Source organism: Triturus cristatus, chromosome 1_2, assembly GCF_964204655.1.
Source record: "Triturus cristatus chromosome 1_2, aTriCri1.1, whole genome shotgun sequence".
NCBI classification, from domain to species: Eukaryota; Metazoa; Chordata; class Amphibia; order Caudata; family Salamandridae; genus Triturus; species Triturus cristatus.
The window spans coordinates 1137696652-1137718323 of record NC_140580.1 but is presented as its reverse complement, the minus strand read 5'-3'; the positions used below and the strand labels follow the sequence as shown (position 1 = coordinate 1137718323).

The following is a 21672-nucleotide window of genomic DNA, read 5'->3' as shown; positions in this document are numbered from 1 at the left end:
CATCCGACCGCAATGTTGTAATTGGGGGGGACCTTAATTTGGTTTTTGATAATGCTCAGGATAGATCCAGCCAGCGCTCTCACCAAACCGGGGCAATTTCTAAGGAGGGGCTCATGTACCTGCAGGAGCTGGGGTTCTGCGATTTATGGCGCAGTATGCATCCACGGGATAGGGAATACTCCTTTTATTCTAACGCGCATAAGACCTATGCCAGACTCGATCATTTTCTGGTATCTTCGTCGGCCCGTGCGATCTCGACGGCAGTGGATATAGAAGTGGCGTCCTTGTCGGACCACGCTCCGGTGACTGCGACTTTTACCCTTCCGCCCACGTCGCGTCCATCTAGGGTGTGGCGTCTACGGGATGCCTTAATGCATCGGGAGGCAGTGCTCCAAAAAATCCAGTATCAGATACAGGATTTCCTTCAACATAACGATCACACAGACAATACACCGGCTTCGCAGTGGTCGGCGTTGAAGGCGGTTTTGCGGGGGAGTTCATCTCGATCTCGGCGGCGGACAATAGGGAGCGAGAGAGCAAACTGGGTGAGCTCACGCAACAAGTCAGGGAACTGGAACGGATACATCAGCGGACGGGAGCTCCGAGAGTTTGGCGGCAGCTCAAGGCCGCTCGCCAACAGCTAACGGCCCTTGACCAAGATAGGGCAGAGTTTGCGGCATTAAGGCTGCGACACGCCTATTATGCAGGGGGGGACAAGTGTGGACGCCTTTTGGCCCACGAGCTTCGTGAGACTCGTCAAAGACACGGAGTTAAGAGGATCTCTCGGGCGAACGGTGTGGAGGCAACGGACGACCGGGACATTGCAGAAGCATTTCGAGAGTTCTACGAGGCATTGTATGCGGAGGCCCCCCTGGACCGTTCTGATGGAACGGCTTCCTTGGATTCGGTTACTCTGCCGGCTCTATCGAAGGCGCAAGCAGATCATTTAGATAGGAGCATTCAACTGGAGGAGGTCGTGTCTGCCATTTCTCGTCTAAAGTTGGGAAAGGCCCCTGGCCCTGACGGCTTTCCTGCCATATTTTACAAGAAATTCTGCCCTCGGTTGGCCCCGATCCTCACCCGGCTCTTTAATTCTTTTGCCACTCAGGGAGCTATCCCAGGCGACCTCCTAGAGGCCTCGATCGCGGTTATTCCTAAACCTGGGAAAGATTGCTCGCAGTGCGGATCTTATCGTCCAATATCCCTCCTTAATGTGGATCTTAAACTGTACACCGGGATACTAGCTGCCCGCCTTGGCCCCCAGATGGCGCTCCTCGTAGACCCGGACCAGGCGGGCTTTATCCCCGAACGACAAATGGCAGAAAACACGAAACGGATTTTGCATCTTATTGAAAAGGCTACTCGGGTTCGGAGGGAATTTATGATGTTGGCCATCGACGCTGAAAAAGCGTTGGACCGCGTCCACTGGCCATTCTTGGAACAGGTGTTGGAGAGAGCGGGAATGGGCACACGGTTTCGCACACACATACTTAATTGTTATAGGTATCCCACCGCGGTTGTTAGGGTGAATGGCTTCACGTCCTCCCGCTTCCGAATCGAGAGAGGCACGAGGCAGGGGTGTCCGCTATCCCCCCTGCTTTATGCCCTCTATATGGAACCCTTGGCCCAGAGGATGAGAAAGAACCCGGAGGTGACTGGGATTCGGTTCGGGGGATAAGTTTATACGCGGATGATGTACTGTTATCATTATCTGACCCACTCTCTGCTCTCCCGGCTTCCTGGGAGGAGCTGGATGTGTTTGCCCGGGCGGCCGGGTTTAAAGTAAATGCGGAGAAATCCTTAGCTCTGGACTTATCGTTATCTAGTTCCACTTGAGCGGGCCTGCATACCCGACTTCCCATTAGCTGGTCGGTAACCGCAATCTCGTACTTGGGGATCCAATTGGCTCCCTCGCTGCCTGCAGTGGTCGACTTGAACTATACTTTATTGCGTGACAGAATCCGTCGTCAGCTTGACCGGTGGAGGCACTGCCCCCTTTCCTGGTTGGGTAGGATTGCAGCGGTGAAGATGACCATCCCCCTGCAGATTCTGTACCTCTTTCGTACTATCCCTCTCCGTCCGCCGGTAGGATGGATTCATGCGATGCAGTCTGAGTTGTCCCGGTTTGTCTGGAAAGGGCGGAAGCCGCGCATGTGGCGAGCACTGACGATGCTGGGCCCGGAGTCTGGGCCATGGGGTCCCGGACTTGAGACTCTACTTCCAAGCTGCCCAATTGAGATATCTGGTACAATAGAGCAAATGGGAATCGGAGAAACACTGGCTGTTTCAAGAGCAGGCTATTGCAGCGCGTCCCCTGCAGGAAATCCCCCTTCTTGCGTAAACCCCATAGGCCCCCAAATTTATACGCTTCTTATATCACGCGGGTCCCTCTTGAAGTCTGGGATGCCACCAATCTTTCGCACGAGGTGACCACCTTTCCGTCTCCGCTTACCCCGCTGACGGGCAATCCCAACTTCACCCCTGGTCTGGAGGAAGCCGCCTTTGCAGGGTAGAGAGCGGCAGGCTGCCGGTCCCTTTGCCATGTTTATGGGGGGGAGGGGGGTGGGACACTCGTTCGCTCAGCTGCGGGAGGACTTTGGGCTGCAGGAGACTGAGAGGCTGCGATATATGCAGGTGAGACACTGGGCGCTTCAGCCACAGGTTCGCTCTGGGGCGGAGAGGCGCCTCTCCCTCTATGAGCGATGGCTCATTACACGTACATCAGATAAACACCTAATTTCTGACCTATATAAGCATTTGCAGGTTAAATATAAACACTCATATCACTCTAGCAGGAATAGGTGGGAACGGGAGCTGGGAAGAACACTGAGTCATAAGGAATGGGAGGATATATATTATTGGGCGAGGCACTCTGCATACCACATGGGACTCATGGAGACTCTAACGAAGATTGTGACATACTGGTATTACACCCCAGAGCGTTTGCATATGATGGATCGTGCCAGGGAGGCGCTGTGCTGGAGGGGATGTGGCGTTGTTGGCAGCCTCACCCATGTACTGTGGGAATGTACCCATCTCCGTTCTTATTGGAAGCAAGTATTAGATGAAATTGATAGGCATTTTGAGACGGAGGTACCACGTTTCCCGGCATATGTACTTCTCGGACTACCCAACTCTTTGACTTACCCACTGCGGTCCCGCAGGGGTCGGCTGATGACCATTGCACTAGGGTCCACTATCCAAAACATCCTCAGTCACTGGAGTACTCCTCAGGGGCCGACTTTCACGGGGTGGTTGTATCGTTTGTGGTATGTCTTGGGTATGGAAAAATTAGCACTGACCATGGCGGGGGAAGGGGAGAGTTATGGCGACCCTTCCTGTCGATCTTGGCCTCTGAATTCAGGGAAGTCACTTGTCCCAGATATCTAAGATTGCTGAGACCTCGGAAGGTGGAGGGCACTAGCAGCTTAACAGGGGGGTTAGGAATGACGCGGAGCACGGGGGTTGAGGGGAGGGGGTGAGGGTTTTCATTTTCGGGGGGATATGTTTTGTGTTATATATGCAAGAGCGGTGTCACCTCAAAGTGATGATCAGACTCTGTACATGCTGCTCACACGAGAAACGATGTTGACCTGTCTAGCGGGGGCTCGCTTAATTGCCATGTATGGGAGTTGTAACATGCATATATTTATGTTGGATATACAATAAATACATTTAAACCATAAAGAAGTGGAGAAATTTCATTGGTTGGAATGAGTGTTATCGTTCTACCTGGACAATACAAAACAGTTCTGCGTGGATGATCTACTCTATGTGGGGTACATCGGAGCCAAAAAAGGGAAGGCGGTGCAGAAGCGGACCATCTCGCGATGGATAGTGCTCTGCATCAAAGTCTGTTCTAAGCGAAGGAATCTCAGGCTAGAAGTCTCTTTCAGATAAACAAGTTACTTACCTTTGGTAACACCTTATCTGGTAGAAACTCTCTATGGCTGCAGATTCCCTGCCAACCCACCCATCCTCCCCACTCTGGGAACGGATTTCAGAATAAGGGATTGTTTCCTTTTAAGGGCCCAAGATTCACACACAAGTGGTCAGTGTTCCATGTTGCTTCTCACTTCTGGCGTTAAAAGTCGCGAAAAGGAATGGAAGTTAAACAAGCATTGTCAAAACCAATAGGTCGCAACTATGCATTGGCTTTGCCAATGCATTTAGCCATGTTGTACAGCCGCATGGCTGCTGAATAGCATGAGTAAAGGTCAGAAAAAAAGCGCTATGGTGTGCGTCATAGCACTTTTTTTACTTGGTATTAGTGGTAGTTGGCAACACAAACAGCAGGTGGCCGAGTGGGAGGTAAGGGGCACACGGAGAACAATGGTAACAGACAAGATGGGGACAAAACGTGCTATGATGCCACCAGGGCTTGCCGCAACATAGAGTTTTATTTTTATGGAGAACAACATAGAAAATGGGATGGTGGGAGAGAATAAGCATAGATTACAGGAGAGTGTGGTCAGGAGGGAGGGATTAAACAATACAGACAGCAGCCAATGCCAGATGTAATGGTTTGGCACATGCTTGTTTTCACTGAATGGTGATTGTGCTGTGGATATTTCCTTTACAGGCTTACTTCCTCTACCTGACAATACCCTGTGGACAGGTGTACTGTGCTCAGGGCGTGACCCTGTGCTCCTGCCACCTGTCCGAGCCTTTCACATTGTTGGTCAGCTGTGGCTCACCTTTTGTTTGAGACAATAAAGGGAACAAAGACAAGAGTCTTTACTTGGGGGATGCAGTGTGTTAGCTCCTGCAATCTAAACCCAGGCTCCCCAAAAATATTGTGATCACTCAGAAAACAAACTGGAGGTAAATGTAGCTAGAAGGCCCACCCAGACTGCGTGCAGAAAAATGAACGGTGTAGGGGGGAGGGCCTGCCAAACAACCCCATGAAGGACACCGGGAAAAGTAACTGAACAGACATGGCTGGAATCTGAAAAGTCTGACCACATGGTGGCAAACTAGACTTCCAAGCCATTCAGTTTCAAAGCTTAGGCTAGCAGCCAGTAACACTTGGTACTGCTGACTTGTAGTCTGACACAGTGGGATCAACAAAACTATACATCCTAGAATGCAAGGCGCTGTTTGCTTGAAACGTCAGACTGAATGACTGTGCAGCACAACCAATGGGACCCCAAATCGGCTATATACCACCTGCTATTTAGCCATACTCCACTCTGATATCACCTCTATATCTTAGTCCTGTTAAGATTCCAAAGACCCATGGCGTATGTGTAGAGCCCTCTCTTTTCCCGCTTTCATGTGATAAGCTCATCTACACCAGGTGTTTTGCTTTGCATTCTGGAGCTTGTAGTGCCGTTTACACCATTATAACACCAGGCCTACAAGTCCCAGAATGCAAAGCAAAAACATGACGTGGATGATCTATGCACCTATTGAATTAATAAACTTGAGCATGCTGTTTCATTGATCACTCCTGTGCAATTGGTTACTTTCGGCGATATTGTATGCCTTTGTTCAGAGACAGGTTTCAGACTAATTCTAGATCAAGAATTTTTGGGCACTCCAGTCAGTCAAAGCAGTCGTGTCCCAGAATGAAAAGAACACTATGGAGTGGTTGAAATACTCATGCTTGAACCTGGGAAACGTTTGAGATCAGGTCATCTGCACTTATCTAGACTAACATCCATTGTTACCAAACTGTTGTCTTTATATGAGCAAGTATTCAAGTTTCCCTCTTTTTTTTTTTACATTCTATTTGTGGTAATCTGGGATTTGTAAAAAGAGAAGGCCTGCCTATGCTACCAAAAAGCCAAGGTTACCAAGCACTAAGTGATGTTTGTTCCTTCCTCGGAGATCAGTAGATAACCAGCCACTCTACCAAAAGTGCTATGATGCAGCCAGTATTGACCATGTCATAGCCCTGCTGTGCAATATGTTTTTAAAAACAGGGGCGGGTGATGAGGGACGGAGCACCATACAAGGGCAAAGGGGAGCGGGAGGGAGGAAGAACAAATGTTACCTCAATCTCAGAATGAGTAGCGACCTTGCACTATTAAGTGGAATCAATCTGTACTTGGTCCATGTTAACAGAAAAGAACAGAAGTGACACTATGCCAGCGCTGGCCAATTAGGAGGCGGCAAACAAGAGTTCACTGAAGTCAACAAATGGTGAGCATTGGGCAGGCTCCAAAGCCCATTATTAAAAACAAAGGTTTTGCAATGGAGAGCTCTTGCGCTAGTGCATGCTCGACCTAAAATGGACCGAGACCAAGATTGTGAAGTCCATGGGCACACTGCAGTCTGCCAGTCCAAGGGGTAACTTTCATTGACAACCACCCTGGGGCTTGATTAAGATCACACACACCCCAGCCAGGATTAAAACTACCAGCGCTAATGGCAGGCCTTTAACGAATCTCAGGTAGGCAGATGATACACAACGGGCAGGTACTGGGGTAAGAACTGGAAAGGCAGGGGCAAAGGAGGCTCTGGCAAAAGAGCCTCTTCTCCCAAACACTGACTCACCCACACCAGATCACACAGCACCCGTCAGGATGAAGACTAAAGGATTACCACCCTTGCTGGGAGGAAAGCGCCTTGCACCAATGGATTTCAGCAGGGCTATTGTGTAAAATTCCACACCACCCCTCCAACATACCACCGCACCATCTCCTCTAAGTAGTTCAAGCTTTACTTAAAAAGGCTGCATTACAGCTGGCGCTCCCACACCAATGGGCAAAACGCATCTACTTGCTGCGCTTCCTCATTCCAAAGAAGGACCATCCATCTGCCCCATCTTAGATCTGAGGCCAATAAATCAACACATCCTTTTGGAACATTTCCATATGACAACCTTGCAGGACGTGATCCCGCTGCTCCGCTAAGGGGACTTCATGTCCGCACTAGACCTAAAGGTCTCTTACTTCCATATCTCCAGTCACCCCAAATGTCACCCATACCTTTGGTTCGTGGTAAGTGGATGACACTATAAATTCTGAATAGTACTCTTTGGATTCACTACGGCTCCCGGGGTCTTCAGTGATGTGGCCACTCAACTTCGCAGAGGTGATCTGTGTCTTCCCGTACCTCAACAAATGGCTGATCAAGAGCAGCAGCAGACAAAGCCTCTGAGCGCGCTGTCGCTGGGATAATCTGTATAACAATGGCGTGCCCAAACTTTGCAGGGTTGGGGATAGTGTTAACCTCAAGGTCTATGAGGTAATGTGTCCCTAGAGAGAAGATTGAAACAGCATTTAACTGACTTAAAACAGGAGATCAGAAATGTAGATGAAACCATGAAGGTTTACCAAAAATTTTAAGTGCAGTAAACAAAATAGGAAAAATACAAATACAGCAGTAATCTTCGTAAAAATGAAAGTCATTTGTCATGAATTCTTTCATTAACAGGAATAATGCAATAATAAGTGAAATCAGGAAAAATAGAACAAATCTCGAATGTGCAGCAAATCAATAGAAAATCGGGCAGCATCCCTACTAGTGACCCCAAGGATCCGGATCACCACTAAATTCAGGGGTTTATATCGCCATTTCCAGCACAGGAAATCGTAAACACTATAAAGTCAGCAATGTAAGGGCAATATTGCAGCAAATCATATTTTCTAAACATCACATAACTCTACCATCCTAGGACTATTCTAGTGCATGAATGCTGATTGCCCCCTTCTGACGTAATGCCACCCAGAGGTGTCAGAACAAACTAGTTACATAAACAACAGACAACAAATGTGAATTATTGCAATGCAGTGTGCTAGCAGGAAGAGCCTTGAAAAGCAGCAAAAGGCTTCCTTCAGCGAGTTCCTCGAGAACAATATTCTACAAAATAAACAGTGCATGTCTTACTGTAAGCGGTGTTGAGCGAGAAAATGAAAACAGAGTGAACATCATGATTCCACTGCTGTTTTAACAAAGATGGAGACAAGGATTATTTGAGCCCTAGTTAGCTTAAGTCAGGAAAGCACACTAAAACACATCATAATGATTCTGTTTCAGTTACAATAACTCATAATACACGTGTGAATTCAGATGCAGAATAACTAATATTAATGCACATACATAGTTCAAATGCGGAAAACTTCCACTCGATTAGCATACACTCGTCCATCTTGGGGTTTACCATAAACGCAAAGAGACCTCACCTCAAACCCTGACAAATTTAGACCTTCCTGGGGTCAGTGTTAAACGCTGTCACTGTCAGCAACTAGAGGGTGGTAGCATATCCGCAGGGGCTGCCTCTTTTTCCAGTGCAGTAGTCAAATAATTGTAAGAGCTAGATGGAGGCTCTTGTGCACGAAGCATAGCAATTGTGTCTCATGACAGATTGATCATGAACCCACTTCAATACTGTCTTGCGTTCTCATTGGGAAGATCTGTTTTTGATAAAGGCTGGAACTCAGTGCACCCTGCAACATTGGAAGAGCAACGGCAGATTGCTTTGAAGGCTTGTTTTGAACCAACTTCCACAGGTGGCCTTGCCACCAACGTATCACTCACTTGGTGTGGCACACATTACGGCAACATGGCTGTGCAGGTACTTGGACACCTCAGCATCAGGGCCGCCACATCAACTACTTGGAGCTACTGGCCATCTGCTTAGCCCACAAAGCTTTCTACAAACTTGTTCAGGGCAAAATGTTCCTCATAAGAAGACACAACATGGCAGACCTCTATCGCCTACAGAAACTGGGTATTCACTCCACCCACCCGTCTTTTTTTTTTATTTTTTAGCTGAGAGAGATCTTGCTCTGAGTAATCAACAGCAAGATATACCTTTTAGAGGAACACTTACTAAGGGTGGGCAACAAATTTGCAGACCTTTTCAGCATGATGCATCAACAAGTGGAACTCCTCCCACACATCCTACACAGGTACTTCAAACAGTGGTAAACGCCATCCTTTGACCTCTTTGCCACCCCAGACAACGCAAAATACCTAAACTGTCAGCCCGTTGGTCCTATTTATTCAGTGCCTACCTGTAACCTGTTGTTTGGTGTCCTGTGCAGCCTTCGCCTGTGTGACCCTCCCGCCGCCGCTTCCAGGATCATCGTGGCCGCAGTGAGGAGGGAGGGGACCAACTCCAACTACAACTCCCAGCTTCCCCGCCAGGCCAACCCCGGAAGCAGCGTCAGCAACACTCACGCCAGGAGGAGCTTTAAAAGCGGCTACACTCCCCGCGTCGCGGGACAGCGCGCGGGACGCGCCGGGCTAAGCCCGGGCAAAGGGCGGGCCGTCTGTGGCCGTCTGGGGCAGGGAGAGGCAGGGCTGGGCCACCCCCATTGCCCTTTAATGCACTGGTAGCACTCGTGGTGGAGGTAAGAGTTGCTACTTACCAGAGCAGATACTGTTTGTCACACTTTGTTGTAATGGGTAAAAATGATGCTGCCCAACCTCGACCCAATACTAGACATAACAAATCTACTAACAACCCTCTTCCAAGCCTAACAGCAATTGATAGGATGTTGCAAAAGACTATAGGGGTCGTTGCTTCAGCAATAGAGACTACGGAAAGACGTCTCTCACTTCCCATTGGATTAGCTCCCCCTATTTTACCTGATAATCCATCTATAACTTTGGGTAATTCTTATGACTCCATGTTAATGATTTCTTATGCTGGTCTACCTGAACTGCCAGGAGCAAATATCAACCCGGAGTTACTTAATCCCAATCATTCTTTGATTTTGGATCACACACCCCCGGCAAGCAGACTGTCCATCACTCCTGTACTCCAGAAGCAGGTTTCGAGCGGAGAAACGCAATTCGTTAATGATATTATTAATGTAGATGGTAATAGTGCCATCGGGTCACCTACCACTATTGCACAATCCCATGTTACTATCTCACCAGTTAAAACAAGAGGTCAAAAGGCTAAAATTAAACAAAAACATAATAACAAAGAGCAGAAGGCATCTAAACCTAGGGGTAAAGGTAGTGGATGCCACCTCAAAGCGGTACAAAATCTGCCTGTAGTTGAGTTATGCGAAGAACAGTTAGATGTTATCAATGACCAGCCAAATGGAAACAACAATGAGGCCAGTACAGACGGCTTTTGAGAAAGATTGGAGGCACTTGTATCAACTTTTCTAGGGCCAATTAACGAGAATATCCGAGCCCTCGAAGCTAGGGTTAGCTCTATCGATCAACATGTAAAGTCAATCCTTTGTTCAACTAAGTTGAACCCAGCCCAATTAGTTGTCCCTTTACCTGACCCCGATCAGAATAGGGTTACGCCTGCACCTGTCCCTGTCCCGCATGCACCCGAGGGTGCCAAGGTTAGGTCAAGGGGGGTAGTCATACAGCTAAGTGCCCCAAGTACTTTACCTGAAAGTTCAGGCAATAGCAACAGTTGTCCTTTTGATGTGGGGACTAGCGAAGGTAAAGATAAAGTTTCAATGGAAAAAGGTGTAACTTTAAGGGAAGGCACTGGGAAATGTGGGCTCCAAACACTAGGCCAATCCAAGAGCACATGCCATCTTGCAGATTATAAAAGTGAAAATGTACCCCCTGTAATGAACCTACCACCAGAATGTGGAGCGTATGTTGCGGTCCTCTGTAATGTTCCCAGGTTACGGGAAGGGCAATTTGAGACCAATGAAACCCTGAAAAACAAAATTCTCCATTGGTTAACTAATAATTGTGGCTTCCCAATCATAGATGCAGAACAGATTTTACTCACACAAAGAGTAGGATGGATAGGCCCCACAACTAAAATCTTCAATGGGGACTGTATCATTATTAATATTAGGTCGCCAGTTTGGGCACATAAAGTCCTACTCAGAGCCCCCCCCCCCCCCTCTCACTGGGAATTCAACACAACTCTACTGCCACTTGCCTACTTTTATAGACATCTATTAGTCAATAATCATGCCATAAAACCTATCACTCATTATGTGAATAACAATTGGCTGCCAAAGGCTCCGGCAATCCATCAGATGTTACCTCCTCTACCATTATACAATAGGTTCCAATGCCTGACTTCAATGGAGGACAACGATTGACATATAAAACCTGCTGAGACTAACGATGGGGGAGGAGGGGGACACCTAGTTTAACTTCTATGCAAAAGGAGACAAGTAAAGTATACCCTCAGTGTATGGATTCCATTTTGACAAATAAGTTACTGGGGACTAATGGTACTGATGAGCCTGTTATTCCAATAGCTGGTACTTCTGTAAAGTCTATTTTGTGTACGGACGCATCTATAAAATTGACTAATGATGTTGGGACATTCTCCCAAAAGGGGTATACATTGACAACTTGGAATATTGCAGGTCTTAGAAACAAATTAGGGACGCCCTTCTGGCAAGATTTTATCACTTGTGGCAGTGACATAATGTGCTTACAAGAAACATGGAGTACAGAACCTCTCTCAGTAGAGGGCTATACCTCATACTGTGTAAATGCGACCCCCTCTTTAATGGGTAGAGCTAAGGGTGGTCTATTGTTGCTAATTTCCACAAAACTGATTGGTTGCAAAGTTTTAACTTATTTACCTATTGGCAACCATAGTCAAGTTTTGCGATTATCCTTTCCGCAAGGTAAAGATTTGGTGCTAATAAACTTCTACAATAATAATTTCCAGAAAGATAGAGGAGTTTGTTTAGAACCATTGGAAAAGGAGTTGGACAGGTTACTAAACACATTTAATAAATTGATGGTAGTCTTGTGGGCTGGCGATTTTAATATACCAGCATGCCCCGCCACATTTACTAATTCTTGTGGGTACTTGAAAACTTATTCGACCACTGATGGGACAAAGGATGACATGTTGCATTTCCCACATTGTGAATATGGTTTGACCCTTAACACTTTAATGGCCAAATACGATCTTGAGCTGTTAGACTGTACGATAAATGAGGGCCATATTAAATGTCCCACATTCACTGGTAGGGAAGCTAATAGCAACATAGACCATATCTTATTTTCTAAGAATTGTTCTTATATGAACCTTTGGATATCTGAACAGGTGGTTAGCGATCACAATAGTATTTCCATAGTTTTGTTAGCTTGGGGCAATAGAATTACTAACACTACCCATACAATCACTGATATCCTCCCTATTAGACCGAATGGCAGGAGATTAAAGTGGGTTGGCCTGGATCCACAAAAGATCCAACGGGATGTGATCAGTAAATGCAGAGACTGTATTAATTATTGCCTCAGCGAAAAAGTTGTCCCTGGAAAGCTATGTATGGAATTTGCCAACATTAATAATGTGATAAGAAATATCTTAACCAGGAACACCAAAGGCTTCAGACAGGATGGTAAGAAGTGGTTTGATTCCGAATGCTCCAAGATTTTATCTAACCTAAAATTAGCATTAAGGTCTAAACCCCGCAATCAATTTCTTGTTTGTAAATTACGGAAAGATTACAAACAAGCGGTTTTAGCACAAAAAAAGGTGTTGAGATTAGACGCCTGGGTTAAATTAACCATGGCAAGTGAATTGAATAATATCAAACTCTTTTGGGAAATTGTAAATAGCCCTTTTTTAAAGGAAGATCATATTCCTGAGCTGACGTCTCATGTTAATTGCACTGAATGGATCGAACACTTTTCAAAAATTTTTAACCCAGAAAAGGTCGTTTTAACTTCTCCTCTCTTATCAAATAATTTTACGTGGCCCACATTACCACTAATAATTAGTGTCGAGGAGGTGCGTGAAGGACTGTTAAATAGTAAAGGGGGAAAGGCTCCCGGCCCGGATGGTGTGCCGATTGATCTATATAAGGATGAAATGGATCTCTGGGCACCAATCCTTGCAAGAATTTTTAATGCTGCTGCTATAGGAAATTTCCCATTATCTTGGGCCGAATCCTTAATTGTTCCACTTTATAAAAAGGGTTCGCGCTCCGAAGCATGCAACTATCGCCCTATTTCATTACTTGATTCCTCAATAAAAGTGTTGAGTAGGGTGCTTTTAAAAAGATTGGAAATATGGGCCGAAGAATCCAATATATTGACCCCAGTTCAATATGGTTTTAGGAAGGGCATTGGGACCATAGAACAATGTGTTAACCTGGAATTACTTATTAATAAATACACAGTGGTAAAAGGGGGAAATCTGTTTTTATGTTTCGCTGATTTGTGTAGCGCGTTCGACCTAGTGGACCATTCGCTCCTTTGGTCAGTATTACTTGAACTAGGGGCTCCAAAGGAGATTGTGTTTTTTCTAGCCAGGATATATGAGAAACTTTCATGCAGTGTACGCTATGGACCCATGGGAGAGCGAACCCCTTTTTTCACAGTGCGAAGAGGTATCAGACAGGGGTGTGTATTGGCTCCCCTTTTATTTTCCCTTTTTATAAATCAAATTTCCGAGGTTTTAAATAAAACCCCTGCTGATGCCCCTAAAATAGATAATACTGTTGTGTCTGTATTGTTATATGCGGAAGATGCCGTCCTAATTTCACGCACCCCTCTGGGTTTACAACGTTTAATTGATGTTTTTACTGATTTTATTAATGACAGGAAATTGCTGATTAATAAATTAAAGACATTTACCATGATATGTGGGAAAAAACCCAAATCATCACGGTCCTTTTTTCTTGAAGGCTCGAAGATTCAAGCAGTTGAGACCTTCTGTTATCTAGGCATCAGTTTTGATGCAAATGGTAAATGGACTAATGAGCAAGGAAATATTGGCCACAAAATGACTAGAAATTCTAATGGTATCTTCCGTTTCGCCTCAAAAATAGGGGACCACAGAATAAAAGATATGGTAACCATATATAACGCAAGATGTGTTTCTTCGGCCCTATATGGAGCTGGTTTATGGGGCCATTCTTCTATGGCCCAATTGCAAATAAACAAAAATATCTTCCTTAAACGTCTGTTATGTGTTCCAGTTGCAGCCTCATCCGATTTAATACACCAAGAAACTGGCCTTAACTATTTATCAGATTTGGCTGCCTTACGCCCTTTACTATTATGGCGTTCAATATGGAACAAAAAGGAAACTGAGTTCACACAGTCTGTAATCAAGGACTGTCTTAAGCTGTACTTTCATTCCCGTATTCAGTGGCTGAACTACATTATCGTCTGGTATAATATCTTATTCGGAATCAAGATCTCTAAAGATTCAGACTGTGTTATATTACTTTCGAAGAAGGAAATTAAAGACACATTCCTTCTTTATAAAACAGAAGAAAGGAACAAGTTGATTCAGACCCAAAAGACCTCTGTATTCTATAGGCAGCTTAATCTTAAAAAAGGTCTTCAGTCATATTTGGTGGAAGTGACCAGGAAATCGCACCGATTTGTTCTTGTACGTTTAAGGTTGGGCATCGCACACCATCTTGTATCCTTCCCTGTGATTGGGGTAAGCTCTAGTGCAGAATGCCCGTGTGACAATATTTCCAAACAAAGTTGTTGCCATTTTCTGTTATTTTGTAAATTTTATACATCTTTGAGGAAATTTTATTTGAAACCGATCCTTTTAAAATATAACATCCGTTTAACTGCAGATGCTATGAATCTACTCTGTTCCCTCCAGAGCTTGGACATTTGTTTCCATGTAGCACTATACATTCTGAAATGCAGAGCAGCTAGGAAATCTATAATTATTTGATTAATGTCATCTGTGCCTTGCTACGATGTTATAGTTATGCATAAGTCACTTTATGATAGTAATCTATTACATATATGCCTAAGTCACTTTATTTGAGATGATCCCATTTTGCTATGCACAAGTCACTTTATGACAGCAATCTATTTCGCACATATACTTAGTTTACTCTATCAGCACAAGATGTTGCCATTTATTGTGGAGGAAACAAATGTTTTATGGATGCGAAATTGCGCCTTATATAGCTTATAACTGTCTATGTATTAGTCATTTTACTATTGCTAGGTAGATGCATATGTCACTTTATCGTGTCAAGGGTCTTCTTCACTTATATGGTGATAATTATTGACAAAATCCGTTTTAGTGATTCAATATTACAATGTTTAGGCCTTCTACAACTTATGCATAAGCACCTTGTTATTGCGAGGTAGAATCATTAATCATGAATTACTAATTTCGTTGGAAACTAATGCTTCTTGAGCATTTTTACTTATGCTAAAATGATATATAATTGATTTTATCTATTTTTAAACATGTACATATATGGATGTACTCTTTATTTATGTCTCACCGTTCAGTGCAAGTGTTAGGGCTGGTATAGGAATAATTATCTGTCCTTGACTTTGTTGAATTATGTGTCATGATATTTTATTGTATATTACTTTGTTCAGCTTATATGGTTGTATTTATACAAACCGAATTAAAGCTTATTTGACTTGACTTGACCTAAACTTCGGCTCCAGGTTCCCACATCCACTTTCCATAGGCAATGCACTATGGGTGAACTGGTTCGAGATATTTACTTATGCTTTTCCTCCTCTCCCATTCGTCCAGTACGTGGCGAGTAAGAAGAGGCAGATGCCCATAGGGTGACCAGATTTTGAGAAGCAGAAACCGGGCAGGCTAGACATAAGAGTAGGACTAAAGCCTTTAGTCTAACTTCTATATCTACCATGACCCGCGTTTTGCATAGTTTTCTAAATGTGCGCGCGCGCACACACACACACACACTTTTATAAATTTGTGTGTTTTTTCGGCCACCCTGTTTGTGTGTGTGTGCCTGCCTATATATACATCTAGGGTTGGACCCCTCAACCCTGAGCTCTCCCTGCCCTTCTCCACACTCTCTCTGCTGGGAACAGGCAGCCGTCCCCCTCCTGTGCTGCCTTACAGAAACAGATAAATTACTTAAGTTAAAACATTTCAGTCTCAGAGGTGCCTGTGAATGGAGTGTATATGTCCTTTAAAGAATGGCCTGACCTTTGTCCCATAAACTGGGACATTTCCCTAAAATTAAGAAAAGTGTTGGGACACCAGGACAGTCCTCTTAAGCCCGGGACTGTCCAGAGAAATCCGGGGTGTCTAGTCAGCCAAGGTGTCCATGACCCTCATCCTAGTGGCCCTTACTTGGACCAGACAGCCCTGGTACTCAATGCTACTGGAGATGTCCATCAGTCTTTGTGGGAAGCTGCCGATCTCGCCAGACCTTCTCACTTCATTCTGGCCAAATCAGGCACGTAGATTCTAGGTAGCACAACCTGATGATGTGACCCCTGACGGCTTAGAGTTTGGTTACCTACATCTCTGTGATAAATGCATGATCATATTTTGTGAGATACCTAAGTCCACTACACACACTACTTATGCAGTCAAGTGGAAGAGATTGTCCACTTCTGCATCGCAGAGCAACTAGACCCCTTCAAAGTCAGGGTCAAGACATCATCTGTTACCTTTACATCTTGAGAAGTCAGGGCTGGACCTCTATAGGTTTCCACTTGGAGAACACGTACCTTTTTTCAAGATTACTGTAGTGAAGGTGTTCATGGGGGACCTAAAAGGATAATATCCCAAGAACACTCCTAGCACTGGTGTTGAACCCTAATTTAGTTCTCACAAGCATCTGAGTCTGCCCTTCAAACCCCTCTACTCTTGCAGCCTACAGTTTCTTTCAGTTCCTTTCTAGTAGCCATAATCTCACTCGGGTGCATTAGCGGTTTACAAGCACTTAATGTTCAGTAAACATTCAGATGCACAAGGACAAGGTAGTCCTTGGAAGTTATGCAAAGTTCTGGCCGAAGGTATCCTCACCTTTTCACATTAACCAGACTATTGGCCTTCCTTTGTTCTTTGCTCGGCCTTCTTTGGTAACTGAAAGGGCACCTCAAACATCAAGCAGGCACTTGAACTATATTGACAGAACTGAGGCCACAAACATAACTTACTCTTTGTATCTTTGGCTAAACCCCACAATCTTAAAGGTGGGTTTTGCAAATGGATTGTCACTTTATCCAAACTTGCTATGCCAAAGCTAAACTTGTTCTCACTGTACCTCCCAGGGTACACTCTACACACAAGGGAGCGAATTAGATGACATCCTATTAGTAAACATCTGTAAGGCAGCTACCTGGTGAACACCACACACCTTTACAAAGCATTATTACCGTGTGGACATTATAGTCCTTCAACAGGCTATAGTAGGCTATAATTGGCCAAATTGTGTTAACATTGTTCTAAACATGTGCATTGTCTGCCTGCTAGCCAGTACATGGGAGGAAACTGCTCTACAGTTGATGTTGAGCATATGTGTCTAAATCCTCACATGTTACAGGCAGAACATGTTAACCTGTAAGCAGTTGTTCTCAGCGTGTAGTGCTGTAGATTCACATTCGTCCACTATCCTCCACGAAAGCTCACAATACTGGCCAGTTTTACTTTTCTCACACTTTACTTCTTTAACGTGTTGTAATCCACACTGCACATCACGGTCATCTTTACTGTTCACTCCACCTTAACCTTTCACCCGCGGAGCGGAAACCAATCTAGGGTGGAGTTGAGTGCCCATGCATATTGTGGATTACGGGTGGAGTTACCTCATATTCCATGTCTCAAAACGTCCTAAATGAAAAACAAGTTGTAATGTCCGAAGGCATCATTACAAGCTGCAAACAGATCCTTAAGGGCACGCAAGAGATTCCTTTTTTTTTATTCTACACTGGACGGCCTCTTTTGCAAGTCACAGAATAAAAGGTTTCTTGGGTTTGGTTTAAATGGTGGACCTCTGCGTTTGCAAGCACATGTATAACCAGCATTGGCAAAGCCACCAAGCCTTCCCTTTATCATCTGAGTGCCAACTATTTTCTTTGCCAATGCATGTTTTCAAAGCACTGTTACAAAAAGAAGTAATAGAAAGTGTTTCAAATACTGGTTGGAAAGCGTACACCTTTTATAAGGTATTTAAAATTTTCACGCTTTATAAAAATCTTAGTTTTCTTTTCAAATACTTTTCACGAGGAAACTCTGGAAAGGGTTGAAATGATTTAAGGAATAGTCAGGATTTACAGGAAACCACTCCCCAATCCCAATTTACATTACTCCGGATTCAGAACTAAAACAAATGGCAAATTCTGGAGCCATTTGTTGATCAGCAGCAGTCCAGGGAGCAGGTTTATGGGTCTCGCCTTTTCAGTCATGCTAAGTACTCCTGCCTAAAACGCCATGCACGCCACCTTTGTGTGCCATTTCCTGGGCTTCGATGCAATGCTGAATACAAGAGAAAACAAAGCCAGCTCTTTGGTTAAAGTCTGGCAAGAATATACCAATTGCTGTGTTTTTACAGACGTGCTGAGAGACACAGGGAGCAACACCGAATGCAAGAGGTGGGAATGTGATGGCAGAAGGCGCACATGGCATGGAGCTTAAAGCGAGAAAGTTAAATGTTAAAATGGGCAGTGGAAGGATGCAAGTCATCCACTCCAAGCAATTGTAAAGAAGGTGTGCTCTTTGGGAGGAAGAAACACAAGAAAAGTAAGGAAAGATATTGAATGAGAAGGAAGGAAGTGAGTGACTTGACAGCCAACCACTCGTAAACAGTAGGCTGGCACAAAGCATACTGAAGGTCTTTCAGCAACAAACAGCTAAAATCTGTCTGTAGGCAAGACCTAAAGATATGAACTGGAAAATGTTTTCCTTGAGTACTTTCAACAAAAGCTTCCTAGTGTCCCTTTGGTAGCGAGTCTGTGAGGACTGTTAGTGTGAACTGTAAGACGGCGAATGAACAAAGTAAAACTTTGTTTTTGAGATGCTATAATTTCCTAATCAGTCAGAAGTTGACTTGATCTTCCCCTAGTTTACTCTTGCACATTCTACAGGTATGAGAAAGTCTCAACTTCTTCTGTTCTGGAATGGTAGCACAGTTTCCAGTCTTTGAGGCTAATGCAGCATGTGAACTAGTTCTTTCCTCAGCCTCAGTAGCACACGCCATGGGCCAGAACATCTGTGCCGCAGTGACCAAATGTTTTCAATAATGTCCTGTGGTCCTTTTCCTCCTGTAGGGCAGTGTGCCCTTTAACTGATACCAGGTTTTCAGTCCCATGCTCTTCACATCCCTCTTCCATCACATGTATACAACTGCAGCTGATCATGAAAGGAAACCTTAAAAAGCTGCCTTTTACATGTCTGCTGCGGGGTTTTCCTAGCTGTTGTCCTTTCCTGCGAAAGAAAACGAAGACCCCCTAAAGCATTAATAATCTGAAAAAGACTGAGTGCTTGTGCCTGAGTGATGGCAAGAACACAGCATGGTGGGTTAAAATGTGGTTCTGGTATGGAACAACCAGGTCGAGAGACCCATCACCAACAGTTTAGTGACTTCACAATCTGTTAACTTTTTGAGATCATGCAATTGTTTCTGTAAATAGATTGTTGATCACAGCAGTATTTGTTAGCTGATAGTGAATAGCGTTGCCATGCAGATGAGCCCCCCCCCCCCAGCTCTCCCCAAGACCGCACACACTCAGTCATTGCTCTTGAACCATATTGTGGCCCTCTGAAGGTTTGCGCTGTGCAGAAAGGAATATGTTGAAGGAAGCAGGGTTTCATTTTGTTGAACGCTATCTTGGTGTTTTTGTGGTATCGCTTATGGGCAGTTTTTAATTTATACAGGTGGTGGATAGCAGCACTCATTATTTATCACCAGAATTTGGACCCAGAGCAAGATTTAGGTTTGTGATTTTATATAGTACAACATGGCCTATAGGCATCAGAGCACTTCACAAAAAGCAGAACGTATCAATAACAAATGGAGAATTTACAAGTAACATTAATAGTGGAGAGAACACTAGGAAAGAGAGGGTAGAACGGTGTAAGAAAGAGGCATGTAGGGGGATTCAGAACTAGGCAGACGCAGATGTGGTGCTTGACAGTCCTGCTACTCTGCAGTACCAGCTTTGGGCTTATATTTTTAAGTGTATTTATTCGTTTTTTTTGTTGTTAAGTTGACTTGAACACTAGTTGTAGGGAAGGCAGAGATTCCTGAGGGTGATTCAGGTGAAGTGTGGATATCAAAGTGTGCCTGCAATTAATCTGGAGTCTAGATTGCCTTCCCATTAGCAGCAAGGGTTACAATATTCAGACAACACAGTCTGGAGGTCTGGTGCTTTGATAGCCATGGTAGAGGGAGCCTGTGTGCTCAAGGCGGGAGTAATGGGTGTTTGTTTCCCTCTACTAGAACTTTATTTGTAGGAGCGAGGAGTGAGCTATGGGCTAGGAGGAGACTCCAATTACTGCAGTGATTTAGGCACCACTTGTAATCCCTGGGACAAAGGTGAAAGCCAAGACCATGGGGCTAGGGTGATGTCTGGCTGTCCTTGAATAGAGATTCTTCCAGGCTGCGTTGGTTTGCTATGGTATTGTTACTCTGTGAGCCTAGAATACTTTAACATGTTCTCTTTTCCTTTACATTCCTTCTAGGGCTCTTCAAAAGGACTGTCTCAAGAAGAGCGGGAAAAGAAACGTCAGCGCAGGAAGCAAGAGCGAGAACGAAAGAAAAGAAAGAGGAAGGAGATCAGGAAAAAGGTGAAGGAGGAAGACGACCAGAAGGCCCAAGATGCACTGGGCGAGCCTGTGGTGCCAGATCCGAAGGCAACCACCCAAGTTACAGATGCGTCCACCATGGTCTTCAACAAGGTGGAAATCCCTGAAGACGAGCTGAGCAAAGGCCCCCAGCAGAAGAGGGAGAAGAAGAAAGAGAAGCTGAAGGGAAACCTGACTCCGCTGACTGGCAAGAACTACAAGCAGCTGCTGAGCCGGTTAGAGGCCAGGAAGAGCAAACTGGAAGAGCTGAAGGAAAAGGATGAAAAGAAAGCCCAGGTACTGGAAACCAAAATGAAATGGACCAATGTCCTTTATAAGGCCGAAGGGGTCAAGATTAAGGACAACGAGGTCTTGTTGAAGGCTGCCCTGAAGCGGAAGGAGAAGCATAAGCTTCAGCGTAAGAAACAGTGGGAGAAGAGGACTGAGCACACAGAGTCCAAAATGCAAAAGCGTCAGGACAAGAGGCGGCGAAACATTCAGAAAAGGAACAAAGCCAAGGTGGAGAAGAAGAAGGAGCGGGCTCGCAAGAAGGGCCGCGTTCTGCCTGAAGACCTCAAGAAGGCCTCTCTCAAATGAACCAGATGTTTGCCTGTGTGCGCACACTATGCTCACCAGGGATCTGCCCTCTGCGGATAGACTACTTCTGGTGACTGATGCCTCTGTTAACAGTTGTGCCACCTCTTCCCAAGCTAAGGCCTGCTTTTGTTCGATCAGTTCTCCCCTGTTGGCAAGGATGGTCTCTGAAGGAGCAGAGCTACGAAATGTAATGTGAACAGGAGTTGAGGCGCTCAGGTTTGTTCTAAACCATCAAATGCCTTGAAGATCTTCCAGCCCATGATTTTTTAAACCTATCTCCTAGTGATTATTTTGTAAAAAATATTTTCTACTTCAAACTTGCAGTTTGTCTATTTTTTCAGTGCACATTTACTCTTCATGTTCAAAGAGTGCGTAACTTTTTGCGTTCCAGGTTCTTGTGTAACCACTGTAGACCTTGAGGTTCTGTTCAACGTATCTTTCTTTTTATGTAAATTAACTTAGTGTTTACGGAGGGGAACTATGGGGATGGAGGGAGAAGGGAGAGAAATAGATAAGCAGTGAATTGGATGGAAACAGTGGGAAGGAAGGAGCAGAAGAGGTTGATGGAAGGGAGAAGAGGAGGAAAGAAAATAATTGTCTATTTTGGGGAACACGTTGTTTAAAATGTTTTAAAGATTCACTTCCCTGTGTAATCTGCACACAGAGAGCCT

At 44.8% G+C, this 21672-nt stretch overlaps 1 protein-coding gene across 1 annotated transcript in view; it reads left to right on the top strand.

Annotated features, from left to right (window-relative positions):
* The window catches only part of LOC146868835 (surfeit locus protein 6 homolog), a 189806-nt gene extending 168379 nt beyond the window's left edge, over positions 1-21427 (top strand). The window contains exon 5 of the mRNA XM_085624356.1: positions 20303-21427. Within this exon, the coding sequence (XP_085480482.1) occupies positions 20303-21001 (699 nt within the window). The 3' untranslated portion in view covers positions 21002-21427. The remainder of the gene's footprint in view (positions 1-20302) is intronic.
* The last annotated feature ends 245 nt before the right edge of the window (positions 21428-21672 follow it).